The 26,153-nt window shown below is 34.7% G+C and overlaps 3 protein-coding genes across 3 annotated transcripts in view; 2 read left to right on the top strand and 1 right to left on the bottom strand.

Moving 5' to 3' along the window:
- Window positions 1-2: 2 nt before the first annotated feature.
- Window positions 3-1,380, top strand: LOC106714900 (GTP-binding protein Rheb homolog). The gene is made up of 5 exons (XM_014508023.2): window positions 3-161; window positions 238-309; window positions 387-594; window positions 830-959; window positions 1,039-1,380. The coding sequence occupies exons 1-5, from the start codon at window positions 113-115 to the stop codon at window positions 1,126-1,128; spliced, it is 549 nt and encodes a 182-aa protein (XP_014363509.1). The 5' UTR covers window positions 3-112; the 3' UTR covers window positions 1,129-1,380.
- Window positions 1,381-4,892: 3,512 nt separating this feature from the next.
- The window catches only part of LOC106714740 (serine/threonine-protein kinase CST20), a 53,934-nt gene continuing 32,673 nt past the window's right edge, over window positions 4,893-26,153 (top strand). Inside the window, exons 1-2 of the mRNA XM_045678427.1 lie at window positions 4,893-4,992; window positions 5,256-5,383. Of these exons, the coding sequence (XP_045534383.1) occupies window positions 4,905-4,992; window positions 5,256-5,383 (216 nt within the window). The 5' untranslated portion in view covers window positions 4,893-4,904. The remainder of the gene's footprint in view (window positions 4,993-5,255; window positions 5,384-26,153) is intronic.
- On the bottom strand, window positions 6,351-23,883 carry LOC106715045. Its single transcript, XM_014508240.2, has 10 exons — window positions 23,694-23,883; window positions 10,414-10,529; window positions 9,291-9,402; window positions 8,645-8,742; window positions 8,424-8,534; window positions 7,887-8,102; window positions 7,529-7,647; window positions 7,176-7,275; window positions 6,841-7,079; window positions 6,351-6,613 (listed from the first exon to the last, which is right to left on the bottom strand). The coding sequence occupies exons 2-10, from the start codon at window positions 10,519-10,521 to the stop codon at window positions 6,394-6,396; spliced, it is 1,323 nt and encodes a 440-aa protein (XP_014363726.2). The 5' UTR covers window positions 10,522-10,529; window positions 23,694-23,883; the 3' UTR covers window positions 6,351-6,393.

The raw sequence follows: 26,153 nt of genomic DNA, 5'->3' as shown, positions 1-26,153 counted from the left end.
ATGTTTGACATTTCTTAATGTGAATGTGGTTGATATTGTGTTATTATTACAATACTTCCTGTGAGAAAAAATTGCAATTGTAGTTTTAAAATTAAAATTAAACTTATTTAAAATGCCTTCCAAGCAGAGAAAAATAGCTATGATGGGTTACAGATCAGTTGGTAAAGTAACATTACTATTATCAATTTGCGTCTAATTTATCATTTGTGACGTTCTTTTAATAAGACTTATTTGCAGGTAAATCTTCTCTTATTATTCAATTTGTCGAGGGACAGTTCGTTGACTCTTATGACCCCACAATTGAAAACAGTACGTAATATTTTACTCATTAAAACAACAAGAATTAATAACAAAATATGCACTAATGTTTTTAATTTTTATTTTAGCGTTTACAAAGTTTATTCGGCTAAATTCAACAGAATATGAAGTGAAACTAGTAGATACAGCTGGCCAAGATGAATATAGTATTTTTCCCTTGCAATACAGTATGGACTTCCATGGTTATGTTTTGGTGTACTCCATCACCTCTAGCAAGAGTTTTCAAATAGTGCAAATAATTTATGACAAGTTACTTGATATGGTTGGAAAAATACAGTGAGTATTCATGATGACTTATTAAAAAAAAAATTACAGTGCTTCATGCAACCAGATGTTGGTTTGGATATAATCTAGCTACAAACATTGATATAAAATGTAAACTTAATTATCATGAGTGAAAAAAGGAAATGGAATTCTCACCAGGTTTCACAAACCTTATGTTTGTAAATTACAAAATTGTTTATTTATAATGTGGTTTTTAATATTTATTGATATTTTCTATAAATTCTAGTGTACCTATAGTACTAGTTGGAAATAAAACAGATCTTCATTTAGAAAGAAAAATAAGTACAGAAGAAGGGAAAAGACTTGCAGAAAAATGGAAAGCAGCGTTTGTTGAGACAAGTGCAAAACGTAATGAGGTAACATCAATGTATGAAAGATATAAAAATATAAGTTACAAAAAAGAAATTATCATTAAATATATTTTTGTGTTTTCAGTCAGTTACTGATATGTTCCATGCAATGTTGTCAGAAATAGAAAGATCAGATGGACATATACAAGAAAAGAATGGGTGTATTATATCTTAATAAAATACAATGCTTACGAACTGTGCTTCTACTTAAGTAAAAGTGATTTAAACATAATTTAAGTTTGTGCACGGCTATTGTGGTTGCTGCAAGTGAAGTATATTTCTAGAAATCTTTATGGTACCTTCAAATGAATGACGATAATATTATTGTTTGATGTGGTAATTAAGGTAAGGTTTGAATTATAATGAATGTCAGGGGGTTTTACTAGTATGATTTTAATATAAATTTCTTTTGAAATACTTTTGTACTTTACTCACTTTTATTCTTGTTTTTTATATTTCATGTTCATGTGATGTTTGTTTCTTTTATAGATATTATTCATAGTTGTGTTAAATTAAGTGTTCATAATAATAATAATAATCAATTTCAAGGTACCATGAGGCTGTATGTGCAATTGTCGTGAAATGTGCTGTATAAAATTATGCTGTGCTTTTATGCAATGGTTTTCAAACTGCATTATTTTATCCAGCACATAAACAGCTAAATGCAAAATGCTTTAAGAGTGTTAGTTTTAGTATGCCTTGAAAAGGCTTACCTCAGTGGATATTCCACTACTGCACATAATATTAGGTCCTTACATATGAAATTGGCGTTTTGTATGGGAGGAACAAAAAGTCGAATATTTTTTAATATTAATATTTAATTAATCAAAGTATGAACCATTATTTTCTATGCACTTTTGCCATCTCATAGGTAGTTCATTGATCCCTTTACTAAAAAAACCAGTCGGACGGGAATCAATAAAATCTTTGAAGGCGACTTGGACTGCCCCATCGGAGTTGAATTTTTTCCCTTGCAAGAAGTTAACTAAATTTCGAAAAAAAATGGTAATCTGTTGGAGCAAGGTCCGGGGAGTACGGAGGATGTCTTAGACTTTCCAATTGAAGCTCTTCTAATTTAGTAGCCGTCTGTTGCGCAGTGTGTGGTCTAGCGTTGTCGTGAAGCAGCAGTGGCGTGGAGCGATTGACCAGCCTAGGTTGTTTAGCTGCTAGCTTTTCCATCATGGTTTGCAATTGCTGACAATAGACATCAGCCGTAATAGTCTGGCCAGATTTGAGAAAACTGTAATGAACAATACCGGCACTAGTCCACCAAACGCTTACAAGTAACTTTTTTGGGGTTAATTTTCGCTTGGGGCAGGATTTGGCTGGCTGGCCAGGATCCAACCATTGCGCTGAGCGCTTCCGATTATCGTAAAGAACCCATTTTTCATCACAGGTAATTATTCGGTTTAAAATACCTTCATTATTGTGCCGGTTTAGTAATGTAACGCAACAGTCGACGCGCGTTTGCCGGTTTGCTTCAGTCAATTCGTGAGGTACCCACCTTTCAAGCTTTTTAATCTTCCCAATTTGCTTCAAGTGAATTAAAACAGTTTTATCACTAACATCGCAGCCTGCAGCTAACTCGGACGTGGTTTGCGATGGATCCGCTTCCACAATAGCCTTCAACTCTTCATTATCAACTTGAGTCTCAGGCCGTCCACCGGGCTTGTTCTGCAGATCGAAATTTCCAGAACGAAAACGTTGGAACCAAAAACGAACTGTGTTTTCTTTTGCAACACGACCGCCATACACATCATTCACCCTTCGAGTCGTTTCCACAGCACTAGTGCCACGGCGGAACTCGTACTCGTAAATAATGCGATATTTTAAGTTTTCCATTTTGTAAAATGAGTGACGCAAACAGAAAAAAACAGAAGAAAAAAAACAAATGAATGACGGTCATCGAACCACAAATACATGAGTCTATAGCTGTACAAATTTGAATTTGGAATTCCTTACCAAAGAGGAGAAATTCGTGATTAAAGTAGCCAGTACGAAAAACGCCAATTTCATATGTAAGGACCTAATATATTGAGCAATGTACATGTTTAAATTTAATTTTTTTAGAGTGTGTATATGAATCATTTAATACAGTAATGATAAAATTATAGGTTGTCAAAAGAGTAAATATATCTCTTCTATATTCCAAAAACATAAGTAGACTGTAGAAGAGATGTAAAGGAAGTCTTTCTAAAGTCTATAGTAATGTCATTAAAAATGCCGCTAAGAAATTGAAGTACTTATGGTATATTTCATGGCATTTTTAGGTAATTGCACTTGTGCATTTAGTAAAGAACAAATTCAATTTAATAATACGCAATAAAATATTTTGTATCATAGATAAATATTTAGAAGCGTTGATAACTAAGCATCTTAATTAGCAATTTAAATTTAAAGGCCTCTATGTATTAAGTGGTTGTGGATTGGTCGCGACCTGCTGTTTTGTATAGAGCTAGCGTTTTTATCTTTATAGCAACCCCATTTTTTTAAATATTTCTGAGTTTGCGTTCCCCGTCTGCCCGCAACCGAGTCAGCATTTGCTTAATGCGTACACGCGCCATGTTAGTTGTTTCTACATTATTAATTCCCTTATTTATATTCCCAATATAAATCACCAATATTTACGGTATTTACGGCAATAATTTTCTATTTTGGGACCTTTATGATCAGCAATAAATCTGTAATCATTGTTATTTGTTTATACCAATTGACAGATATGAGATTATTTTATATAAATATGTACGACAAAATATATTAAATGCTTTCATTTAAATTAGTCAGATTTGGTTTAAATCAGTCCTTTACATCGTGTTTGTTATACCTTGAATCTGCATTGTCTAAACATTCACATCACATTATAAAATTTCACCTTTTTTAAGAGAGAGAATTATAACATGAAGGTTTTTTGGTGTTTTCGGCAGTGAAAATTCAGTTAGGATGAAAATGTCAAGTATAAAATAAATCTTATAAAATTAACCATCTCAATTTTTTTAAGACTTAAGATTGAGCATTACTAAAACATTCTTGTCGAGGAAAATATATATAATATCATACAAAAAAAGACAGTTTAGCTGTATTTTGGATGTAAATTGTTCAAATTCGTTTTTGGGTAGATATACTTTGAGTTATTAAATCACTAAAGAAAAATATGGATATATAGAAGTTTTATATTTATGTAATACATACAACTAAAAAATAAACTAGGCTTATATGTACGACGTTTTTCAATTTCTATCCCTTTGATATAATTGCGGTTGTATAAATTTAAATTTTAAATTACATTAGATGTGGAACAGTTCAACCTTTTAATTTACAAACCATAATTAGTTTAGTAAAAGATTTTAAATACTACCCACTATTGATGACCTTATTATACAGCAAAGAGGACATGGAGAATAAGATTCCCATCCCTACCTGTTCTCTTCTTCCCCTTCCTATGCTAACTGGGCTAACTGGAATTTATTAGACGAAAAGCAGAATAATTCTACATCATGCCTATCTTCTGCGAGGAGGTATTTAATCGGTCCAGCCGAACCATTTGGCAACAGACGTGGTCTCTGCTATTGTTAAACCTCTAATAAATACTTCTATAATAAATATTTATATGTAAGTAAATTTAGTCATTACTAAAAGTAAAAACCATGCATTCATAGTTCGAATAAAGATTTTTTGGTTAATGTAAGGATTAATTTGCTGCATTTTAAGGTCGAGGTCAATGATACTTTTAGAAAATGTGATCGGTAAGTTTCATCACGTTTAAAGCTGAAACAACTGTTTATAAGAAAGCTTTTATTGAATTTCCTGATTATTTAAGTAAATACGTATATGTATAAGAAAATCACGATACGTGCGTACGTTTTTAATCTTTATTTCAGATAATTTCAGAACGTTTTTTTTCAATGTCACAATGACATTTAATTGTTGTCAACAACAACTTTTATTGTGAAGATGGCGACGACCGGAGTTGGTTTTCGTTGGCTAGATATTTTAGAAAAGGAGTTTGATAAAGCATGTGTCGAACTAGATACTTCAATATGTAAGTACTGTATTTTCGTATCAATCAAATTATTGCATAGTATTCATAGTTATTATCTGCAATCACTTAACGTAGTCGTCGCATGTGTTTCAGTTTTCCTTTATTTTCATCTTGTTTTATACATTAAATTGATGTTTCAGTATTTTAAAAATAAACTCACAAATAGTAGCTTTAATGCAAACTGAAAAGCAATTAAGTGTAGCATCTTATCGCAGATTATAACATTTGAACAAGATGTTGATAAAAAACATTGCTAATTTCAGCGGACTTGGAAACGGAAGATCCGGATGTGGCATTCTCCGCGCGTCAGAAAATTGCAACCCTCAGCTCATGCTTTGCTCAACTCACTCACAAAGCCCTCACTATATTTCAGAACAGTGCCAAACTAGAGGTAAGTGCAAAGAAATAATAGATTAATATTCAGGTGTTTCATAAATAGTTTAAAAAGCCGAGATTTTTTTTATATTTAGAACAAATAAACTCATCTTTACTGCAAGAGAAATGTAATGGAATCAAAAATAAAAAAATTACTAAAACCAGACACAGTGCAAGTTTAGTTTGGCTATTAAAAAGCTAAAAGTTACACCTATAAATTTCTTATTGGATTTTTTTATAGAAGATTATATAAACCAATATTTTCTATCATTAATTATAAAAATTATGGTTTGCTTTTACAACATTGAAAGTACATTCAGACTTAAGATTTCCAAATAATGTATGTACCAAATTTTATTTCATAAGTAAAATAGTAGTCTTCTTGTCTGTATGTGATGCCTCGTTATCTTCTCCAGTTGTTTTTGTCCAACAGCAAGTTGTATGTTCCTTGAATGCAAATCAATGAAATGGTTATACATAATTCTAATTTTAATACTTTGGTTGGCTTTAAAGTGATTTTACTTATATAAATCAGGAATTTTAACCAGTTCATTAATAGTCCCTCATAATAAGCCCACATACAGCTACCTTCCTCTAATAGTCCTGTCAAAATCAATCAAATTATCTGGAACAAAGGCGGGCTTGGGGACAGACTGATAAAGATTAAAAAAATTGGTTTTTCATTATCAGCAACACAAATACGTCTTGTGTACAAAAAATGATTTTATCTCAATATTAAATGCAACCAATTTTATTAATATCTGTAGATACCTTAATTTATTGGAAATATAATGTTTTTTTCTGATATAATTAGGTTAAAAAGTGTGATATTACATCAGTTGTATTGAATACAGTAACAATGGACTTATAGGTTGCTTTGTTTAATGTAAAGATATTACCTAAGCTAAAATGATTTACATATTTTTATTACAAAGGACTTTAACACAATAATATGACTGGTAAATGAAACATCCATTTGGTATGATATAGATATTATTATTTATATAATACAAGCTAAGATTACATTTAAGATAAGGATTTACTCTTTAAGTTAGGGCCACGGTCGTAAGGGTCTTTGCGCAGATGTCTCCGATGTGGCCGCCTGGCAGCTATGCTTGTTTCAAGAGGGTTTTTCAGAATTATTTTGTCTTCATTCATCATATCACTACCTCCACCAGCATCAAAAAGGTTATTGAATTGATCACTATCCTCCCAATCATCATCTTCATCTGATATCTCTTCGTTTCTGAAAAATAAAGTTCAAAATGTCAATAATGTCCGCCAACTTTTATACATTGTTATAATTTCGTTTAATTTTTATGTATAGGCTAAAGTCTACCTTTTTTGGACACTTAATTTAATTAATATTTGTTAGGAAAGGATTTATGTAATTATTACCTTGGTTGCGTCATAATCTGTCTTTGCAATAATTTTGTAAGCTAATTTCTTCTTTTATGTTAAATGGTGGTTTACCTGATAGCATTTAAATGTAATAGCAATCGGTCGGCTTCTTCTTTGACCTCGGACGTAGGCGGAGTGGGCTCGTTGTTGTCAAAGCCGAGCTGCCTCTCCAAGCGCTGCAGCGCCGCATCAGCCCTATTCGTCAGCCCGACGAATTTCTCCGTCAGCTGTTGCAGTTCGTTCTCTTTCATCGTCGAATGTGTCGCATTCCGGAATAAAGTCTCTAGTCGACGACAAGTTGAATCCTGAATCTGACAATTGAAAGAGAGTATATTGTAGCGGTTATTTTGTGATTCTTTTGTCATTATGCTTTTAGGGGTTGTCAATTATAAAACTCGTTTGTTTACCTGCGTTTGCCGACCATTGTTAAGAAGTTTCATAATCTTGTTGTCGTGGTTTCGCATGGTAACCTGGATGTTCTGCAGTTCGTGGAATGTCGCTGCGGTTCTGTGAATTAAATTCATTCTTTTAAGACACTAGATTTTTTTATGGAACTATTGTCGTTTGTATGGAGGTTGTTTTACTAATGTATCATGCAACATGTAATGCGCATTGGAAGAGATAAGAAAATTAATTTCTAAGATAGAAGCACGATAGTAGAATTTCGTTAGTGTCACTACTAACTTCATTTGAAAATAGAAGATAACAATTAAACAAAGAAAAGAAAATTGTAAACAATTAACAAATTAAAGATTCGTACTTATTGATAAGTGAGTCGATGAGTTTATCCAAGACGTCAGCGACGTGTGTCGGGTCGTCAAGCTGCACACGCTGACAAGAGTCTACGAAGCGTTTTTGTTCGTCCAGTAATTCCTGCATCTGTAAATAAAAGTACGATAAATGACAATAATTGTTTCCACTTATATAACAAAGTTTAGACGTAACTTCACCGAATTATTCATTGTTCTCATAGTTTCATTATGTTTGTTATATGACTAATAGGCAGACATGAGCTTATTATATCCTAGGTTGGAACCTCACAGGCCAAAATGCCTGATTGATAATATTCGATACCTTTATTATTTATAAATATCATACCCGCAAAATGTTACATTTACCTTCAAATCGATCCTATATGAGTTATCATGCAGTCGTCGGGAGAAGGCAGCCTCCAAGTCGGCTGACGAGAGCCTGGCGTCACGCTGTCGTCTTGCCAGGGCGCGCAGTCCGTCAGCGAGCTCTCGCCGCGTCACGTTCACTAGGGCCAGGCCGTCCCGCATGAGAGCCTCTAGAACTATACCTCTGTGCCAAGTCTCCGCGTACGCACCGCTCACCTATAAAAAACAATATTCTTTGGTTTCATTTTATTTCTTGACTCGAATCACAGTCCTGTTTTAAGTAGCGAATGATGAATGTATGAGAGTTTTAACTTAATTATGAATTTTATGTAAGAATATGCCAAGTCATAAAAATAAGTACTAAAGCAACAAATAACGTTGATCCATTATAGAAACGAATTCTTAACACAGTGAATATTGTAATAGTGCCCTTAATTTGTTGCAGTCAGTCGTAAATATAGTTAAAGTGTTAACTGACAGTTAAATGATTGTCACACTTTGTCAATTGATACAATGAGCAGTTTAACTAATACGTACCTTTTCTAATAGATGAGCGTGGGAATTAATATGATTAGTTAGGTTCTGTGCGATTTCGGCAATTTTAATTTGACTGCGCTCTATTTTCTCGCTGCTCTCCTTAATCGACGCCTGTAATTTGTATTAATAACAATTAGTTCAATAAACAAGTTGAATGAACTACAAATTTTCATAATGCCTGTCATTTTCGTCAGATATTTAAATAAAATAATAGTGCAGACCTGTACTGCAGTCTGCAACATGTGCAGACGATGCTCGAGCCTCTCCGCCGCCAGTTGCGCCCTCTCCAGTCGCAACGTGAGAGTAGTCTCCACGCGGTCTGCGATCAATTACAAATCAATTAGGACATCCTCATTCGCTATCTCTTCCTAGATATTATGTTAATCCTTTCCTATTACAGCCTGTTTTATTCCATCGCTGACAATTGATTGTACGCCGCCCCCTTTTGTCTAATTGTAAATGATACACGGGATACGTTGCGAAACTTTACACTGCGTCACTAAAATAGGATATGACACAATAATTTCTTACTCATTGTACAAACATTGGAAGTGCCGTTCGTTTGTACGAATTGTACGAGATTTAGGTCAGATAGGGAAGTGCTGATCTTCAGCGTGGATGGAATGTTTGTGTTCAATTCTTAACAAACAAACGTAAACGAGATTACACGCTGCATGCGGACTTTACAAAACTTTTGGCATCGAGCGAAACAGCGAGCTTTTGTACAGATAACATTAGAAATAATATTTCATTATTATATTGTTTTGATCGATTACATGTATCAATTCGCGTTGTCAATTTTAAATACGTTTTCAATTCTTTCTATGTTATTGTTTTTCTTCACTTATTAATCTGACTCATTCTCACCCAATTTATCCTGTATGACGTCCAAGCGCCGTGCCTGTTTCACTTGAGCTGTGTTTATTGTATCCAAAAGTCTGAGCCGCTCCTCGATGCTTGTTAATACACTGTTCAGATCCTGTAAATTGTGTTATATAAAATATTATGTTTAAAATAACTGTAGTTTTTCAATCAAGTTGAATATCATTTAAGATTTCTTTGAAATAAAACTAAGAAACATTAGTCTTTTACATTATAATATGTTTGCAAGGTTATAGTAAATACGTCCGTCCAATCATCAATTACGTGTAACAATATGAAATGAAATGCTGTTCGGACTCTAGACTTAGAGCTCATTATTAGAGATAAAATAAGCTCAAATTAAGTAATTTAACTAGTTTATAAGTATACTTAGTAGTTGGTTTATTTTTAACGTTATCTAAAAGTTTGTTTTCGTTTACAATATTTACACGTTTACACGTGGATAACTATTGGTTGTTATATTTCAAATTCCTAAATTTATTATGTTTCTATTTATTTTTGATTATAAAATGTACAAACAGACTATAATATTTGAGATCTTAGGTCAATGTTAAAGGCGTGTAAAATTAATAAGTCACAGTGTAGTTGCATATGAAATTTTCATCCATTGTATCTCAGTTGCGTGAGCTATGGTATAAGCCGACGTATTTTACAGCTTTATTTTCGGGTCATGGATAAAATATTGTTATTGTGTCTGCCAGTGCAGCTATATTTTTGTTTCTATTTTTAATTTTATCAATTACAGATTTGCGTATAACAATGTTAGATCATTCTCAAAGGCCGGCAATGCATCTGCGGTTCCTCTACTAAGACTAATAACTTGCTAGGACAATTACTAAGACCTCTAATATAGTAGTGACCCTGATGATTACTAATCTTTGGTTTCCGAGACCAAAATTCTTGTATAAAACATATTGTTATCTCTATTTTGTCAATAATGATAGATATGACAATAATATTGTTTAACAGGGGTCTCATAAACCAACGATAAGTTGTCTCAATCTAGCTGTCAATAACAGTGAGGTTATCCAATTTACAATGTAAGTTTAACAATATTTTACTAGTATCAGGTGGGACCTTGTATTATTTAGGTTTTATTGTTCATTACCTGAGTGTTATAGGAATTCTGCGCGTACAAGCGCATCTGGTGCGGCTCGGAGGGCGAGGCGCGCGCCACGCTGAGGCACGCTAGCGCCGCCACGGCCGCTTTTAACATCGCCCCGTCTGAAATGTTCATTTTATTGCAATCAGTAGCTAATACCTTACCATTTATGATCCCTAATGAAAATACAGTCGTATACTTTGAAAGCACTTTCCATTTTCGTCCGCATTCAAACTATGTTAGTTACGCTTTCGGTTTTTCTTACTTTCATACCGTTTACATCCTTTTCACCATTTTAAAGGTTGAATTTCGAAAAGTCTTTTCTTAGAGCTTGTCTGCGTTTAGAAGAAAACATTTCATGTTGTTAATTTTAACATGCGTTGATAATTCAGTCAGCTTATTTAGTACTATGGCATATTTCTCAGTATAAATCACGAATAACTTCACGTTTGCTTTTTTATTTAACTTGATCACCTTAGTGAAAAAATAAGTGTTTACGACACTGACAAATAAGTGCGTAATTCAACGCACATATGTTAAGTCATAACGACAATTTGTAAACAATCTCCCGTCGCGTGTTTGGCATCGATTCAATATGAAGATCCTTTGTTGCCTCTCAAGGATTCACGTGAAATGTCTCATTTCAACTTTTACGTCTAGTTAATTTGACTTCATGCGATAGCATAGTGATAAATCTTGATATTTTTTACTATATCCTTATCGGATGTATTAAAGTTTGTATTTCAAGAGAATATAGTAATAAAGAAATGAATTGACAAAAAGACTCTTGTAACAAGCCGAGGTGCACATAAAATGCATCGGGCGAGACATTTCTCAGACTGCGAACGACCGCTTATTTCTAGATAGTCTAACCGCAGATATAAATTTAAACATCCTCATGTGTATCTGGCACGGAGATGGCCCACTTATTCAAATGTTCTGATTGAGTCACCAGTAATAACGTTCGATTCCGTCCCCGTTATGTGGATCAATTAAATATAGTATTTTGCTTGATGAATGAGATACGTTAAAAAAAATAAAAAAATTGTAAATGTTTTTTTTTTACTGATGATAAAGCTAGTGGTAATGACTTTAAGACAAAGTTATAAACATTACTAGTAAAGTGTTTTGATTATATCACTAAATTAGTATTTCAATTGTAACAAAAACGTTTAATTTGTGTTAGTTATGCCTTGAAGTAAATATAATATAATATGACAGTGTAAATTGCAAGACATTCAAAGGTGAACGCGAACAATGAACCGCGGCGCGGCGCGGCGTAATCAAGGGCTAGGGCAGGAAGACTGCGCAATTACAGCGCGACCACGCCACGCCGCGCCGCAGACCGCACGACACTCGCCTCTTTGCGGTCAACAACTACCCTCTACATAGCATTGTCCATATCTTGAAATCATAATTGTAATCGGAATTAAAATTTCACTTATTTCCTATCTAATTCTATCAAAATAAAGGTGAAAAGTTAACCTACTAATTATACACTTCTAACGATGAATAATGTTGCATTAAAAAAGTATAAAACGAAATGGCAGATGATCCAAAAGCAACGTGTGTGCAACCGACAGGTCAAGTAATTAACTAAGAACGATGATGGATGATCATGAATATATTATGACAGCAATTAATTAAAGGGAAAACGAAAATGCCGACTATTTATTTCTTCGACGTTAAGCCAAACATCGAAATACCATTCTGAGTTTGGAAATAACACATCGGCGAGAAAATTTAAATTATGATCTTATTAACACTCCTTTTTATGTCGTAAATTATCATGTTTAAGATTTTTCGAGCCTTTTGTTTACGTAGATATAGATTTTATTGAAAGCTAACAAACTTAACTGGGGTTAATGATTTCGGCAAGTTTAATAAGATCTTCTTAAACTTTTGAAAACGTATCATGGATGTTGGATTTACACAAACGTTTACAAACTGGGTCACTTCAGCTCTCAGTCGGAGCAGCGTCGACAGTTCTATCACCAAATATTTAACTATCTCTATAAAACGTTTACGAGTTACGAGAGAGAGCTCTCTCGACATCAATAGAGAGTCCCGGAAGGAAAACAAGCCTTTATCGCGATCACAGGCCGTCTGCGTGGGGCGGCGCGTGTGTCGATACGCATTGTTTATTCCGTCGTCGATGCGATGTACGGCAGGTGTGCTCCTCCCGCTCTCTGCATCTATTTATTTGCATTCCTGCGCAATTCTCGGACTCCGTGTCGAAGGATTATGATTTTCAACGCACGCTTACATACATCCCCAGTGTCAACTTATCGTCCGCCCTTAGATGCCTGGTTGTGTAATCCCGCTGCCGGCTCGCATTGTGACTGCTGTCACGCTCCTCGATTAGATCTTTTGTAGACATCTGTGGTCTTGTTTCTCGATTATTATACGTGTGAACGTTTTAAACGAGAGGACGCAGGCGGGATAAAAGTAGCCCTGTCTATTAATGCTTCTTTTATATAAATGAATACACAGAGTGTATTTTCGGTTTACGGTATCGGCTGCCGTCACGTAGTCGCACTGATTTCGGTAACCGACACGATTCGTCGCGGCCCGACCCCGTGCCTTCAGATGCGTATCGCTTTTAATTGAACTTCGATTACATCGATGCGTCTACACGTGTCGCGTCAGATTTAGTAACTTGATAAACGACAGCTAAACAATCTATTGAATTTTGAACGTCGACTTGATAATTTAGTTTGATGGGAATTTATGGCAGTTTATTCTGGCTATTTAAAAAAACTTTACGACCGATTAACTACATTTCAATTCAGTTTCCGAACTTTCGTTTAGTTAAGATCCGGTTATATGTCAAGGAATCGCGTAAAATTACATTGTTAGTGAAATTTAATGTTCGTTACCCTTTATTACTTTTTTGTTCTTATTGTATGCCTGGAAGCAATCAAAAATTCAGAAAGGGAAAGGAATGTTCATATTGGGAGCACATCGACCTCGCTGCACTTGAAACTTGCAAGTCGAGTCAGTCGGGTGCGGTTTTATACGAAAGAAAAAGTTTAAATTATATTGGCATGTTTTGGATTTTTTTTTGATGTCCTCACAGTTTTAATTTAATTATCTGATATTGAGTTACACATTTCCTGGTGGTAATATAACTTATTAATGTTTGTATATAGAGAGACTGCAGCACGGATGTGTAATGCAATTTACAGTCGAGTTGTCAAAGTTCAGTGGAACTGGCAGAGAGCCAATGCGGTTACAGACTACTTCCAGGTGCTAAAGCATTTCGATTGCCTTTTATTGGAACATCGGTTTACATTACGAATTAATTAGTAGCAAAGGATAAACAGTCTACATGCTTATTACTAAAAGCTTTAATATCTTTACCATTTCCTATAATAATTCGATATTAATAAAATAAACACAGATACAATCTATATTATTGGTCTCAGAAGGTATTCAGTTTACTTCGTGTAGAGCAGTAGATATTTATTTTTATGAATTGTTTTTCTTCTCTAATGTCACGTCCGTTTCTTTGTTTGCGTAGCTTCACCTCCCCTGTCCGATTCGATGTTCAAGCAATTTATTTTCTACATTGCGGACGTTTGGTCGTGGCCCGAGCGGTGAAAATTAATCTGAGTTTTTCTTGTCGAGTCATGCGGCTTCCGTTGTTAAATAAAAACGTAGGAACGGAAGATGGTCGAATGTTCTTTTTTCCATTTGTGTATTCAACTACACGATATGTTAGACGGTTACAAAGCGATCGTTCGAGATGCCACATCGGATCTTATACATTGTGTTCGTCCATTGGCTATCTACATATTTTTAGTGACGAAACATTTTGTGTACAATGTATTCAATTTAAACGAATGTTGCATACGTTCAATCGTTAAAAGATTATTGACGGACGCCATATACTTTTATGAATTTATTGTTGCCAGTGATTACTGATGGAGCTCGGCCGAACCAATATTTGTTGCGCATTCAACGTTCTCTATCTAGAGGCTGCACTAAACTTATATGAATGATGTAGAGTATTATGTAACGCACACAGTCAGGACGCGGTAATCCACGGAGAGCTCAACCCACCGCCCGACTGACCGAAGATGTTTAATATAGATAAATAGCCGATTAAGTCACACGTGTAAGTCCTCCGAGTCTAGCATTAACATCATAATGGTGTTCTTAGACACGGCGTTGACTATCAATGATTCAGAAGGGGGTCAGTGTGCCGAGTCTGCGGTTCCGAGGATTTGTATAACGTGGATTAATTGATTGAAAGTAATTCTATGTAACGTTTCCGACATCGTTCAATTACCGCGCTCGCTCAAAGGACTGTGCATGAAGAGCGGCTCAGTTATCTCTGCTATAATTAGGGCGTACGTAAATTAGTGTTCCGTAACACGGCAGTAGATAGTATTCCGTTGTTTCAACGTGTTTGTTTGCAGTTACAGCGTAATCATCTTTTTGTGGGCTTGTAGTGTCGACGGAAGTTACCTCCTGTACGCGTACCGCAAAATATCGCCGCGCTCCGACCGGCGCTTTTTTCTTCTCATGAGTCAGAATTACTAACACTTTATAACTGATGTCGCCTTCTTAATGCAACTTTAACACGATATTTTAACTAGATAATTATAGCTTTCGACCAGGAACTTTATTTTTATCGCCTCCTGCTAATTAACGTTCATCTAAGGGCGTATTCAAAAGAGCTCTTTAGATCGCGATCTGTCACCATCGCCCGACTATAAGATGCAGTGCATGACATATTATGTCAGTGGACCCACTATCAGACTCGTCGTGCTAATGATAACTTACAATGAAGTTAATTAAAAATAGTGTTAGTTAGATGCGTATCGTTCGTTTGTAGGATAGTTATTCAAAAGTGTGCTGATATAATAAAGATAGCGAGGATTGTTCCTGGATGCTGTTATCAGCTCTCGTAAGGTCGTGTCACCTTTCGTCCTCCTTTCGCATCTCGCGTAGTCGAATCACCGTTCAAATGTAAATTGACGCAAATCAATTTCTTATCAGCTGTCCGATCACGTTTCACTTGCAACAGTCTATTCAATAATGTACGGTGCGGTTGACATTGCGAATATGCAATGGGCGGTGAAAAATGTTCGTACGAAATTTGAAACTATAGGCGTGACTCAATGTGAATACAATAAGATAACTGCGCACATTCGAGCGGTAAAATTTTAATAATAATTTTGTATTGTAGTGAAATATAATGACACAGTGTCATGACTCACACATGATGGCCGGCTACCTGCCTTTATGTATGTTGGTATAATATAAAAGATATAAAAAGAGATTCTTTACACTTCCGTAAAATTCTAATTTTTTGTTTTAATTTCTTTTATCTTACTTCTTATTAATATTATAAATGCGATTTTTTTGATGCATGGGGCGATGTTTGTTTGAAGGTGTCTTCAGAACGGCTTAACGGATATTGATGAAATTTGGCACAGATGTAGAACGTAGTGTGGAAGATCACATAGGCTACTTATTACGCGCAGACGGAGTTGCGGACGACAGCTAGTATTTAAATATATTTGAATTGAAGTTAAAATGCAAGTGTCTATGATTCATCTAATAAAATTTATTTAGTTGGCTAAACTTATTTAGAAAATAAAGAATTCTTACGCTGTGTTTTTAAACGATTCGTTCTAAAACCTATTTATAGATATGTGACAAACAACGTAGTGAATGCACTATGGTGTTTGTTTTTAAAAACATCCAAACAGTAAATATATTTCGTAGCAATATATTAGGATAGAACCGTTAATGGGTTGTTCAGGTATCAGATTAATATTTTTTAATGTTTATAAATAAACGCGGATTCTAACATAAACTTTGAATCGAAATATATTTTACATCTGTAAAAATAATTTTGTGACTTAATCGAAGGCGATTAGCAGTAGAAATTATTGGTAAGGCACTGCCGAAAGATTGGTTAAGCTTTTTAGGTCAAATGAGAGGTGTGTGCGTAGCGTAGTTTAATTTCTTTAATATAATAGTTTTATTTGTAACAATAATAATAGTTCCATTAAATTATAATTGAAATATATACATATAAAAGCGGGTATGAATTACATCTGGTATGTAAGTGGGTTACGGCGAGCGGTAGACGGCGCGGCGGCCACCGCCCGCGCAATCGCCAAGCCCGCGTCGCGATCCACAAGGAATTTGATGCATCTGACACATAACTATAAATTTATTTAATTATGATTATGCCAAAAGATGACCCAGTAACCTAGCAGTAGAGAACTTAATTTTTACGTCGCTCGATTGATTTTTTGAGTCAGAAAAGCTTTTTTAATTTCCAATCTGTTTTTAGTGAAAAGCTCATATATATTTTTTTATTGTTATCATTGTGACTAGGATCTTATATGTTACACATAGAAATATAATTTTTTTATGCATTTGTGAGAGGGTCGGAGTTGACAAATCATACACTTACTTCTTTATTTCGAACTTTAACTAATCTTACTAATATTATAAAAGCGAATTTTTGGATTTATTGATGTTTGTAAGGTATCTGCAGAACAGCTCAATGGATCTCGATAAAATTTCGCATAGATGTAGAACATAGTCTGGAAGAAGACATAGGCTACTAATTAAGTTTTCAACTTAATTCTACGCAGACGGAGTCGTGCGAGAGCTAATAATAAAGAAATTATTAAACACAAGTCGCTTTAAATGATATCTGTAACATAGTATACTTAAATAAACTTTTCAGTACTGCAGACATCACATTTCTTTCTCGCCTCTTCATTTGGAAGGTTAGTAATTTGTTAACTGTACTTAAGCAGTTGTGCGATAACTCTTTTCACTTGTCCGTATAGGGAGCGAGCTGACGTTTAGTACCCGGTGGCAAAACAAAGGCGATTGTCTAATGGACATGTGTTAGACGAACCTCTAAAAAGCCTCTTTGAAAGTTGTTAAGGGCCGTGTAAAGCGGAGTTATTTTGAGAGTCGTTACTGTGATTAGATTTAGGCTACCTTTTAAAAGTTTACAGCTTGTCATGTCATGTTTCATATAAGTTTTATGTTTAACATGTAATCGGTTGTCGAAATCGTTCAATGTATTTGCGACAAAGTTCAAATAACGCAATCCATGACAAGTCGTCTTTTGACTTCTAAATTAAGGATGGTTTTTCTTTTTATAAGAGACAGTTTAATCGTCAGTTACGAGGTCGAATTTTAAGATATGTTTCTTAAAATTTTCGATAGAAGCATTTAAAAGTTACTTAAAATATGTTTGCTAGTTTTAATTTTAGTTTGGTGTCTATGTTTGTGGTGTAATACAAATAGCATTAAATGTTGTTACGGCTATTGCATCTATTTTTAGTTATATAGACACATCACTGCCGAACTGTTACAGATTGTCTTTAAATATCTTTGGAAATACAATTATGAAGAATTAACTGTCGCCCGCGACTTTGTCTGCGAGAAATTAAAAAAAAAAATAAGTAGCCTATGTGTTCTTCCAGACTATGTTCTACATCATGCCAAATTTCATCAAAATCCGTTAAGCCGATCCGGAGATACCTTCAAACAAACATCCATCCATCTAAACATTCGCATATGTAAGATTTCGCAAGGTAAATTATGTTGAATTTAGAATTTATTAATATTTGTATCAAAATTAGTTTCATATTTGCTACAATATTCGAATATTTTAAAATGTTATGTGTATTTTAAAATATTATGTTATAATGTTTATGTGTAATCAAAGACTACAATTAACATATGTACATAATTCGGTTCTTCTTCTACTATTGATAGTCTTTTATTATATCCTTAGCTAGCTTCTTAATAATTATCATATTTTGTTTCTTTTTAACTTAATTTAAAGGACAGAGTTGTGAAGTAAAATTGTTTCAACTTTGTAATAAAAAATGAAAGCATTCACAACATTGTTGTTGTTGAAAGATTAGGTGCTAAATATTTTTATTGAAGTCTCAGACTGTTTATGATCCGCGTTGATTTTAGATTTACGATCCCTCGTGCGTTTACACTTTTTAATCCTTTTGTTCGGAATAAATTGAGGCCCGAGTATGATTATAATTTTCAGAATTGATTTTATTAGTCTGAGTGGCCGCATAAAATACAGAATGCGTCCATTTTAGTTTAGGGTTTTATTTCTTCTTTAAGACCACCTCTGAAATAACCCTTTTCGAGGCACAATTATATAGCTTTTTTTTAGTATTGCGTGACTTTCACTATTAAGTCGTACCGACACGTCATTTATACGGTGTGATAAAATGAGTTTTTTTTTCTAATTATATAGAACACCGTCCCCGTCAGCCACAACACACGAGATTTGACTAAACACCCAAATAATAAATGGATTTTAAAACTTTTGATGGACCCCAAAAACGTCTATAAATTGCGCAAGCGGCGCCGCCGGCTAATATGTTATTACTTAATACTAGACCTATAAACGTTATAATCCTCTTTAGATTGTTTAATATTCCAAAATATGATAAATGGTTGTTTAATAACATCATCTCCGAGCATTTTTGATTAAGCTGTAAATATAATCGATATAATTGTATAGTAAAAGTCACAAAAGTGATTAATATTAATTTTGATTAGTCAAAATAGCTATCGCCTTAGGAAACCGGTACGAAATGTAACCGCGCACGTGTGGAGACGACGACAAAATAAATACGATGGTGTGGCAGTTTATCTCGTTATCAAACGGTTTGAAACGCGGCTTAGCGTCCAGGAGAACGAGAGCTTTGAATTGTGCAATGTTGGGAGCGCATATCTGAGCCGTGCCTGCTGCGATCTGGCGACGTGAATGCGTCGCCACACTGCCACACTGCTACCAGCCATCTAATCCAATAACTATCTGTCCGACAATACATAGTAGTTTAATTCGCTCGCGACTGTTTATTCTTGGCACGATACTTTTTAAATGGATACATTCCTCAGAGAAGCATCATCGTATGCGCAACGCATGCATATTCGCTGACGCTGTACCGCCGTCGGCAGTTTTCGTAATTTTGCGATAAATCAGGTTCCAGTTAATGTCGCGGTTGATTTCAAATATGAGTGATGTCATTATTTACTTTGTGAGCGAGGTAATAGTGTCGGCATAGAAAGAAGACTGAATCATAGACTCAGTTTGGAGGTGCGTGTGTGTCGGGAGGTCAACACTCGTCAAGGGTTCAACGTCTCCGTCACTAAATGCTTCCTGCTACTAGAATACCTTTTAAACAATAAACCATAAAAGATAAAACAAAAAAACGATGATGTATTCCAAAATTTAAGTGGCACGAATTCCGACAGGACATAATAAGCTCTTTGGAATGTTTGGGATTTTAAAATCCGTCTAATTTCGAGAATCGTTATCTTGAATTAAGATTGTAAAAGTTGACAGGACATGTATAAAATTTAAATGTATGGCGAAACTAAACCGACCTAAACCATTTTTAGCAATTTATTTCTTTTGCTTCTTTAAATGGAAAATGTGTAGATTTTGAATACATTATTTAAGTTGGCCTCGTTTATAAACTTTACTGTGCGAAATACCACTAGCAGACGACAAAAAAATGTTTTTATTATTTTTATCCTCAACAGTTAAAATTGAAGTTTAATTGTTCAAAGACCATATCAAATTTATGAAAATTAGCTAAAGCTATTTGGAGGAAATATACAAAATAGTATCTTCGTATTGTTTAGAATATTTAACGCGAAAATAGTTCATTTTTTTATTACAAAGAATGTTTGAAAGTATGCGATTCAGGCGGCTAGATGTAGCGTAGCTTTCCGGCCACGTTATTTATCTCGTACGCAAGCAAACCGGCTCCGCGGTGACATTATCTCAATTACAATATTAGCATGATGATCTGCTTTGAATAAATATTAAGTAACAGATCGTCGACAGAATTTCGCGTTTCATATGCCGACTATTTTTATTATAATAGAAGGTTACTTTTTATAAGCTTAGGATAAAGGATACCATCAAGATTCTTAGACCAAAAAGGGCTTATGTTGTTAATATATTGTGGTGCCGATTAAAAATGATTCAAATTTTAGTTTTATAGCTCCGATGTATTCATATTAAACGCTTTGCAAAGCTCCTAATTATGCTAAGTATCTGTTAGACATGAATAATTTCTAGATAACATAATGTAGACCCAGATTTTACGCTCGGCTACACAGCCAATGTGACATTGATAACAATGTATAGCTCTATTTGCTATTGTATTTTAAATTGTTATCTTCCATTGAAATTATACACGTAGAAACTATGGAGATTAACGACATTTCAGAAAGGTAAGTCATCAGTGTAGCTTATTGGATGACAAAATTTAGGAAGATATGATTTCAAATAATTTATTTAAACAGAACACTGTTAAATAATGAACGAAGCGATTAAGTGTTACAAATTACAAGGTTCTCGTTAAATCAGTAAATTAATACTATTGAGTGCTCACTCAATTTGTTACGAAACCTTGATCCGCAGATTGATGATTGTGCCTCCAACTTATGTGTCCAAATCGAGAAGAATAATTCAAAGCAGCAATCGTGTCAACAATTTTTGTACTCAAGGCGTGGGATTGTGCAGTTTTGAAACTCAATTCGTAGTGTTTACCTATAGGTTCGTCTAAACAAAACAATTCGTACCTTCGATTTTCTTGTCCGTTCCGAATAAGCTTACGAAATGTTACCACTGCCAATACTTTCTCTCGTCTTGCAAACCGACGTACACAGGAAGAATGGAGGTTAAGATAACAATAGACTCTCACGAAACCCTTTAATGTGCCATAGTTTTAATCGATTAGCACCCGGCCATTCCAGTCTCAAATGCAAGATTATCAGCTAGTATAAAATTCGTTTGCCAACTGGTTTTGCAACTTCGGGACGTACGTTCGACTAGTTGTGTTCGAGGCTGCGTCGCGGAGGTATTTAAGATACATGACACACTGTTCATGTAATAGTCATTTAGAATTCCAACAAGTGGCAGACATTTTTTAAACGCCTGCATGTCACAGACAATAAATTCCGTGTATGATATTTACTTCTGTCAATGTCACTTATAACAAGTGATTTCTATTCTACATAAAAAACTCATTCGTATTTAAATTATTGAATTGACATTGCTGTTTGGTATGTTTCGATGAAACATATAACAGCATTTCTTATTCATCGACACGGTACGTGATCTTTAAAGACGAGTATATCGATGGTTTATACAGCTTAAAATATTTGTCGTGATGTTAGAAACGTGAGAATTATCTGTCTCGGCAGTCACGGCAGACGCACCAGAAGTCGTGTTTGCGGCGAGCAAATAAGACGCACTTGTGCCAGACGGGAGCACCACCGGCATCTAGTGTTTGCTTACGTTGATATGCATACCTCCAAATTTTAAAACAGACCCTTGAAAAGCTCCACATAACAACATACAAACAACTACCGCCATTGCCATGGTCTTAGGTCTTTTTGGTTTGGTTTCACATATTTGAAATTGTTACAAGTTAAAAGTTACTAACCTCGATGTAGTAGAATTTGCCGTAGTATTACAATGGTCAAGTGTAGAAAATGCTTATGTATCAAATTGCAAGTTAGTAGGTAAGTACAGGACCGTAACTGGGAACTAAACTTTACACTCTTATTTACCAGCAAGTTTAACGAGCAAAGAATTTCTGGTACAATAGATTATTGATGATATGTTTCTGAAAACTAATGTATTGTTTTTAGATTTTAAACCAGATGTTGAATATGTATCTGGGCACAGGGCAGTAAAGCTTCGCGTTCGTAAGTTATAGAATGCAATTGATTACGAATAGCGGGCGAGCGGTCGTTCCAGCGAATGACTCTAAATAATGCTCGGCGGTTATGCGGCAGTTTACTCTTAACAGATGAATCGAACGTTGGCTCGCGAGGGACTTACTTAGCCGTACCTCGAGGCGAACTAAGCGCGGCTAATACTTGATATCAATCGGAAACCATAACTCGTTTAAATTCAATTAAGGATTTCGAATACATTAGATTTTTAGTATTGAAGATTTTTCTTCAACAGTTTCCTTGACCGAATGATATCATCGTGGCTGCAGTAACGAATGTATGCTCTCACGGTGCCCTTCACCCAAAAGCTTTTCCCACGTCATGGCGCAACGGCAGGGCTGCACTTTAACTAACTTTCAGGAGCCAGTGACCAATAATGACAGTAGGTTTATGTTCTACGATTACGATGTCCACTACACCGCGCTCCGATTTAACGAATGACATGCCGTTAATGCATCGATTTATGCTTTCAATCGACCGTTCATTCGTCGCCTCCACGAGGCGCTCTAATCATCGATTATTATCAACCGGGTCCTTAAAATGCTAATGCAATGCTAACGAGGCTCTCGTTTACAAGGAACCGGGTGTAACCACCTACATAATGTTACTGTTACCTGGTATTATTCATGGGTGTCCTTTGCGCTCCTGCGAGCGACGCGCCAACATTTTTCCAATTCAATATCAGAGCTCTTTTCGTATTCCGAACGCATTTGAATCGCTTGTAGGTTTCAAATTTAGATAAAACTGGTTGCCATTACACATACCTGCTAATGTAGGCTCATTCATAAAACCTACACTCTACAAGAATACAGGATCATTAAGTGATGCGCCTATTCAAATATTTACAGACATCGCGCTATGAATGGCAAACTGATGTTTTGATAAAAATATGAGGTTCGAGAAACGTCCCTTTACCGTTCCGATGACTTTATAACAGACCTTGTATTTAATTACATGCCTTGCCCGGTTATCCTTCTTACTTTTATTTTTATTTTACCTCTTCGTTGTTTTCTTCTTTACAAATGTCAATGGGTTCATTAGTATCACATGCGGCTAGAATTGTGTGATATTGAGCGAATTTATATGAATTACGATTTAATATAAATTTATCTTTTTCTATTGAAATAGGTTATTTTATAAATATCAATTGGATTTTAAATTTTTCCCGGTAAAACATTAACAATGTAATTGTTTTGTTAAACATTAAATTGTAACTAATGCGTATAATAAATTACAAGCAATTAAAGAACTTCTCTGTGAAATAAAATTAGAATACTGAAACAAACTTTATTTAAATACTGCGAGTGGGTTTGCCGAGATTTCTTTTATTAAAACCGGACATCAAATTTTGCGTAATAGAAAAAATGTATTCTTACCCAAATTTAGATGTTTCGTTAACATTTTACGTGTTTGTCACACATTTTCCATATCGTTTAAGTAAACAACCTTAGATACATATTCGCGAGTTGGATGTGCATAATTGAGCGATAAGATAATTGACGTACCGTGTTAGGGTTGATCCTGGCAATGGTTTGAGGATTATTTTCGATCACAAGCACTGAACTTTCACTGGGTTATCGCGAGTGGTGCGCGCGTGTCGCTTGGTACGCGCGTAATTGCGACAGGTGCGCTCGCCGCAGCATCCGCGACGGCTCTGCGTGTCCGTGCTGCGCGCGCCGTTCTCGGCCACGCCTCTTGCGTACGCGCACCTCCCCCCTTCTGTCTTCACGACTGAAGCCTTTGATTTTTCAGAAGTTTTCCAGTCTATTGTTTATTTTCTTTAACGTTTTTACTATATATGGTTCAGCTTTTTAGCGACTTCAGATTCAAAAAATGTTATTGTAATGTTACATCTTACCGTAGTAATCGTCTTAACGTTTTTATTCAGGAAAATAGTACCAGTTCTGTTTTTTGCAAAGGTGATTTTGAGACATTTTAAGAATTTTACCATGTTTTCACGAATTTGTACATTGGACGATCTGTTTTCTATGATTGGTATGAATTTTTATATTATTAACTTAGACAACATTTCAATTACATTTTAACTTAAACATATGTCAACCCCTTTATCGCACGCTGATATTACATTACCAGAAATCATGATAATTGAAATAATATTATGCACATGCGTATATTTCTGAAATGCGATGTTAACAAAAGTAAATAAACAGTTTTGTTGATACATATTTATGGGTGAAACATACTCTTTCATAATGACGTTGAGGTCATTAACATCGTCATCGTCGGCCAAAGGGTTAAAGTGCGTGTTTAAGTAAACATTGCCTAAGTTATGTATTGTATTTTTCAAGTAATGCAGAATCTTTTTATTTCTATTATATCATTTTCGATTTTTCAAAGACTTTTCATTCATTAAACTTTAGTAAATCAAGTTATATATTTCACGAGTCCATAAAAAGTTCTTCAAGCATATATTATGATACGTGCTTAAAGCTATGGCTTTCGATGCACAATCATTTAATTATGTTGAATATCTCCGCGCACTGTTTGCAATCGATCGATTTCTAAGAACACGGTCTAAGTAGCGGCCGTAAAGTAAAGCATCCACTGCGCGCTGAATCTTATTGAAGCTACCGAGAAAGCTCGCTCTTTTCACCATAAATTCTATAGTGATTTCTACTAAACGATTCCATTGATTAGATGCTAATTTATAATTGCTCTCACCAGTGAGTTCATTGGCATAATGTGTTCACTACGTTCATTTATATTAAAATACCTAAATTATAAATTTTGACGTTTTCCCATTAAATGATTTCGCTCTTTTTAACCCCTGAAAGCTTGAACTTCAAAGGCCATTTTTAAGAGCTTGCTTTACAACAAGAAGGCGTATTTTAAATAGGTTTCTAGGTACATTATATTGTTTTTTTCAGGTCTGACCGACCCTGCTAAAATGACGGCGCATTACTATTACAACTGACGCGCGTTCATTCAATACGGCCCTAGTCATTAATAATAAACTATCGTACCATCATCGATCAAATCAATCAATATTGGAACTTTTCTATTGCTACTCTCAGTTACATAAATGGACTTTCTCCCCAATCAGTTGCATGTTGCGAACATAAGTACACTTTTAAATGAACCTCCGCCAAGATTCAAAGTCAATTTCTCAACCGTACCTGTGTGTGGTACAATCTGCGTACAAAATGAGAACATGGTAATTTGCATTGCGACGTCAAACAGAGGCGGTGCACCATCGATGATGTATTACTCTATTCGGGATTCAACTTACTTTATAATAATAAATATATTGATCATGAATGATAAAGATATATTATCAATTTTTTATCATTTTCTTTAGAACAGCAATTTTCTTGTCAGAACCACCCAGTAGAGTGCATTTTGTTGTTGTTGGTGCGAAAAAATTGTTGGTAAAAGAAGTGGTCGTCTGTTGAATTATGCTTCTAGTATAATTTTAATCTTACAACATTCCTGTCTTTCGTAAAAAAAATTGTTCAAGTCTGCCTTCTCGAGCAAAGGTGATCAGTTCTTTAAAATATTAAAACAGATGCAAAACGTTCCCAGATCATGCAAATAACTTGTACAAAGATTTATTTGTATCTGTATAAACATTTCGATTGTGCAACCAACGAAATCGCTGTTACGTATCAAAACGTTTTGTTTTGTATCGAAGATATTTTCAAATGGTAACAGTTATTTATTATCAATTCAGTTTTCAAATTAGCGATTAAGTAATATACAATAACAGATTCGTTTCACTTTTATTGACATAGATTATAAATGATTATATCATACGATACTTTAATACAAAGTTAAATATCGCTTTGAGATGTCAATATTTAAATAATATAACGATCTCAATACGACTATATTCAAGCTTAATTAATATAAAAATGGACAAATGTATTATTGGCCTGCAAACGTCAAGTTTTTTAAGTTCATTAACAAGCATAACACGATGTGTGACGAAGCTGAGAACATAAATA

Source organism: Papilio machaon, chromosome 6 (genome assembly GCF_912999745.1).
Source record: "Papilio machaon chromosome 6, ilPapMach1.1, whole genome shotgun sequence".
In the NCBI taxonomy this organism is placed as follows: Eukaryota; Metazoa; Arthropoda; class Insecta; order Lepidoptera; family Papilionidae; genus Papilio; species Papilio machaon.
This window is presented reverse-complemented; position numbering and strand designations above follow the sequence as displayed.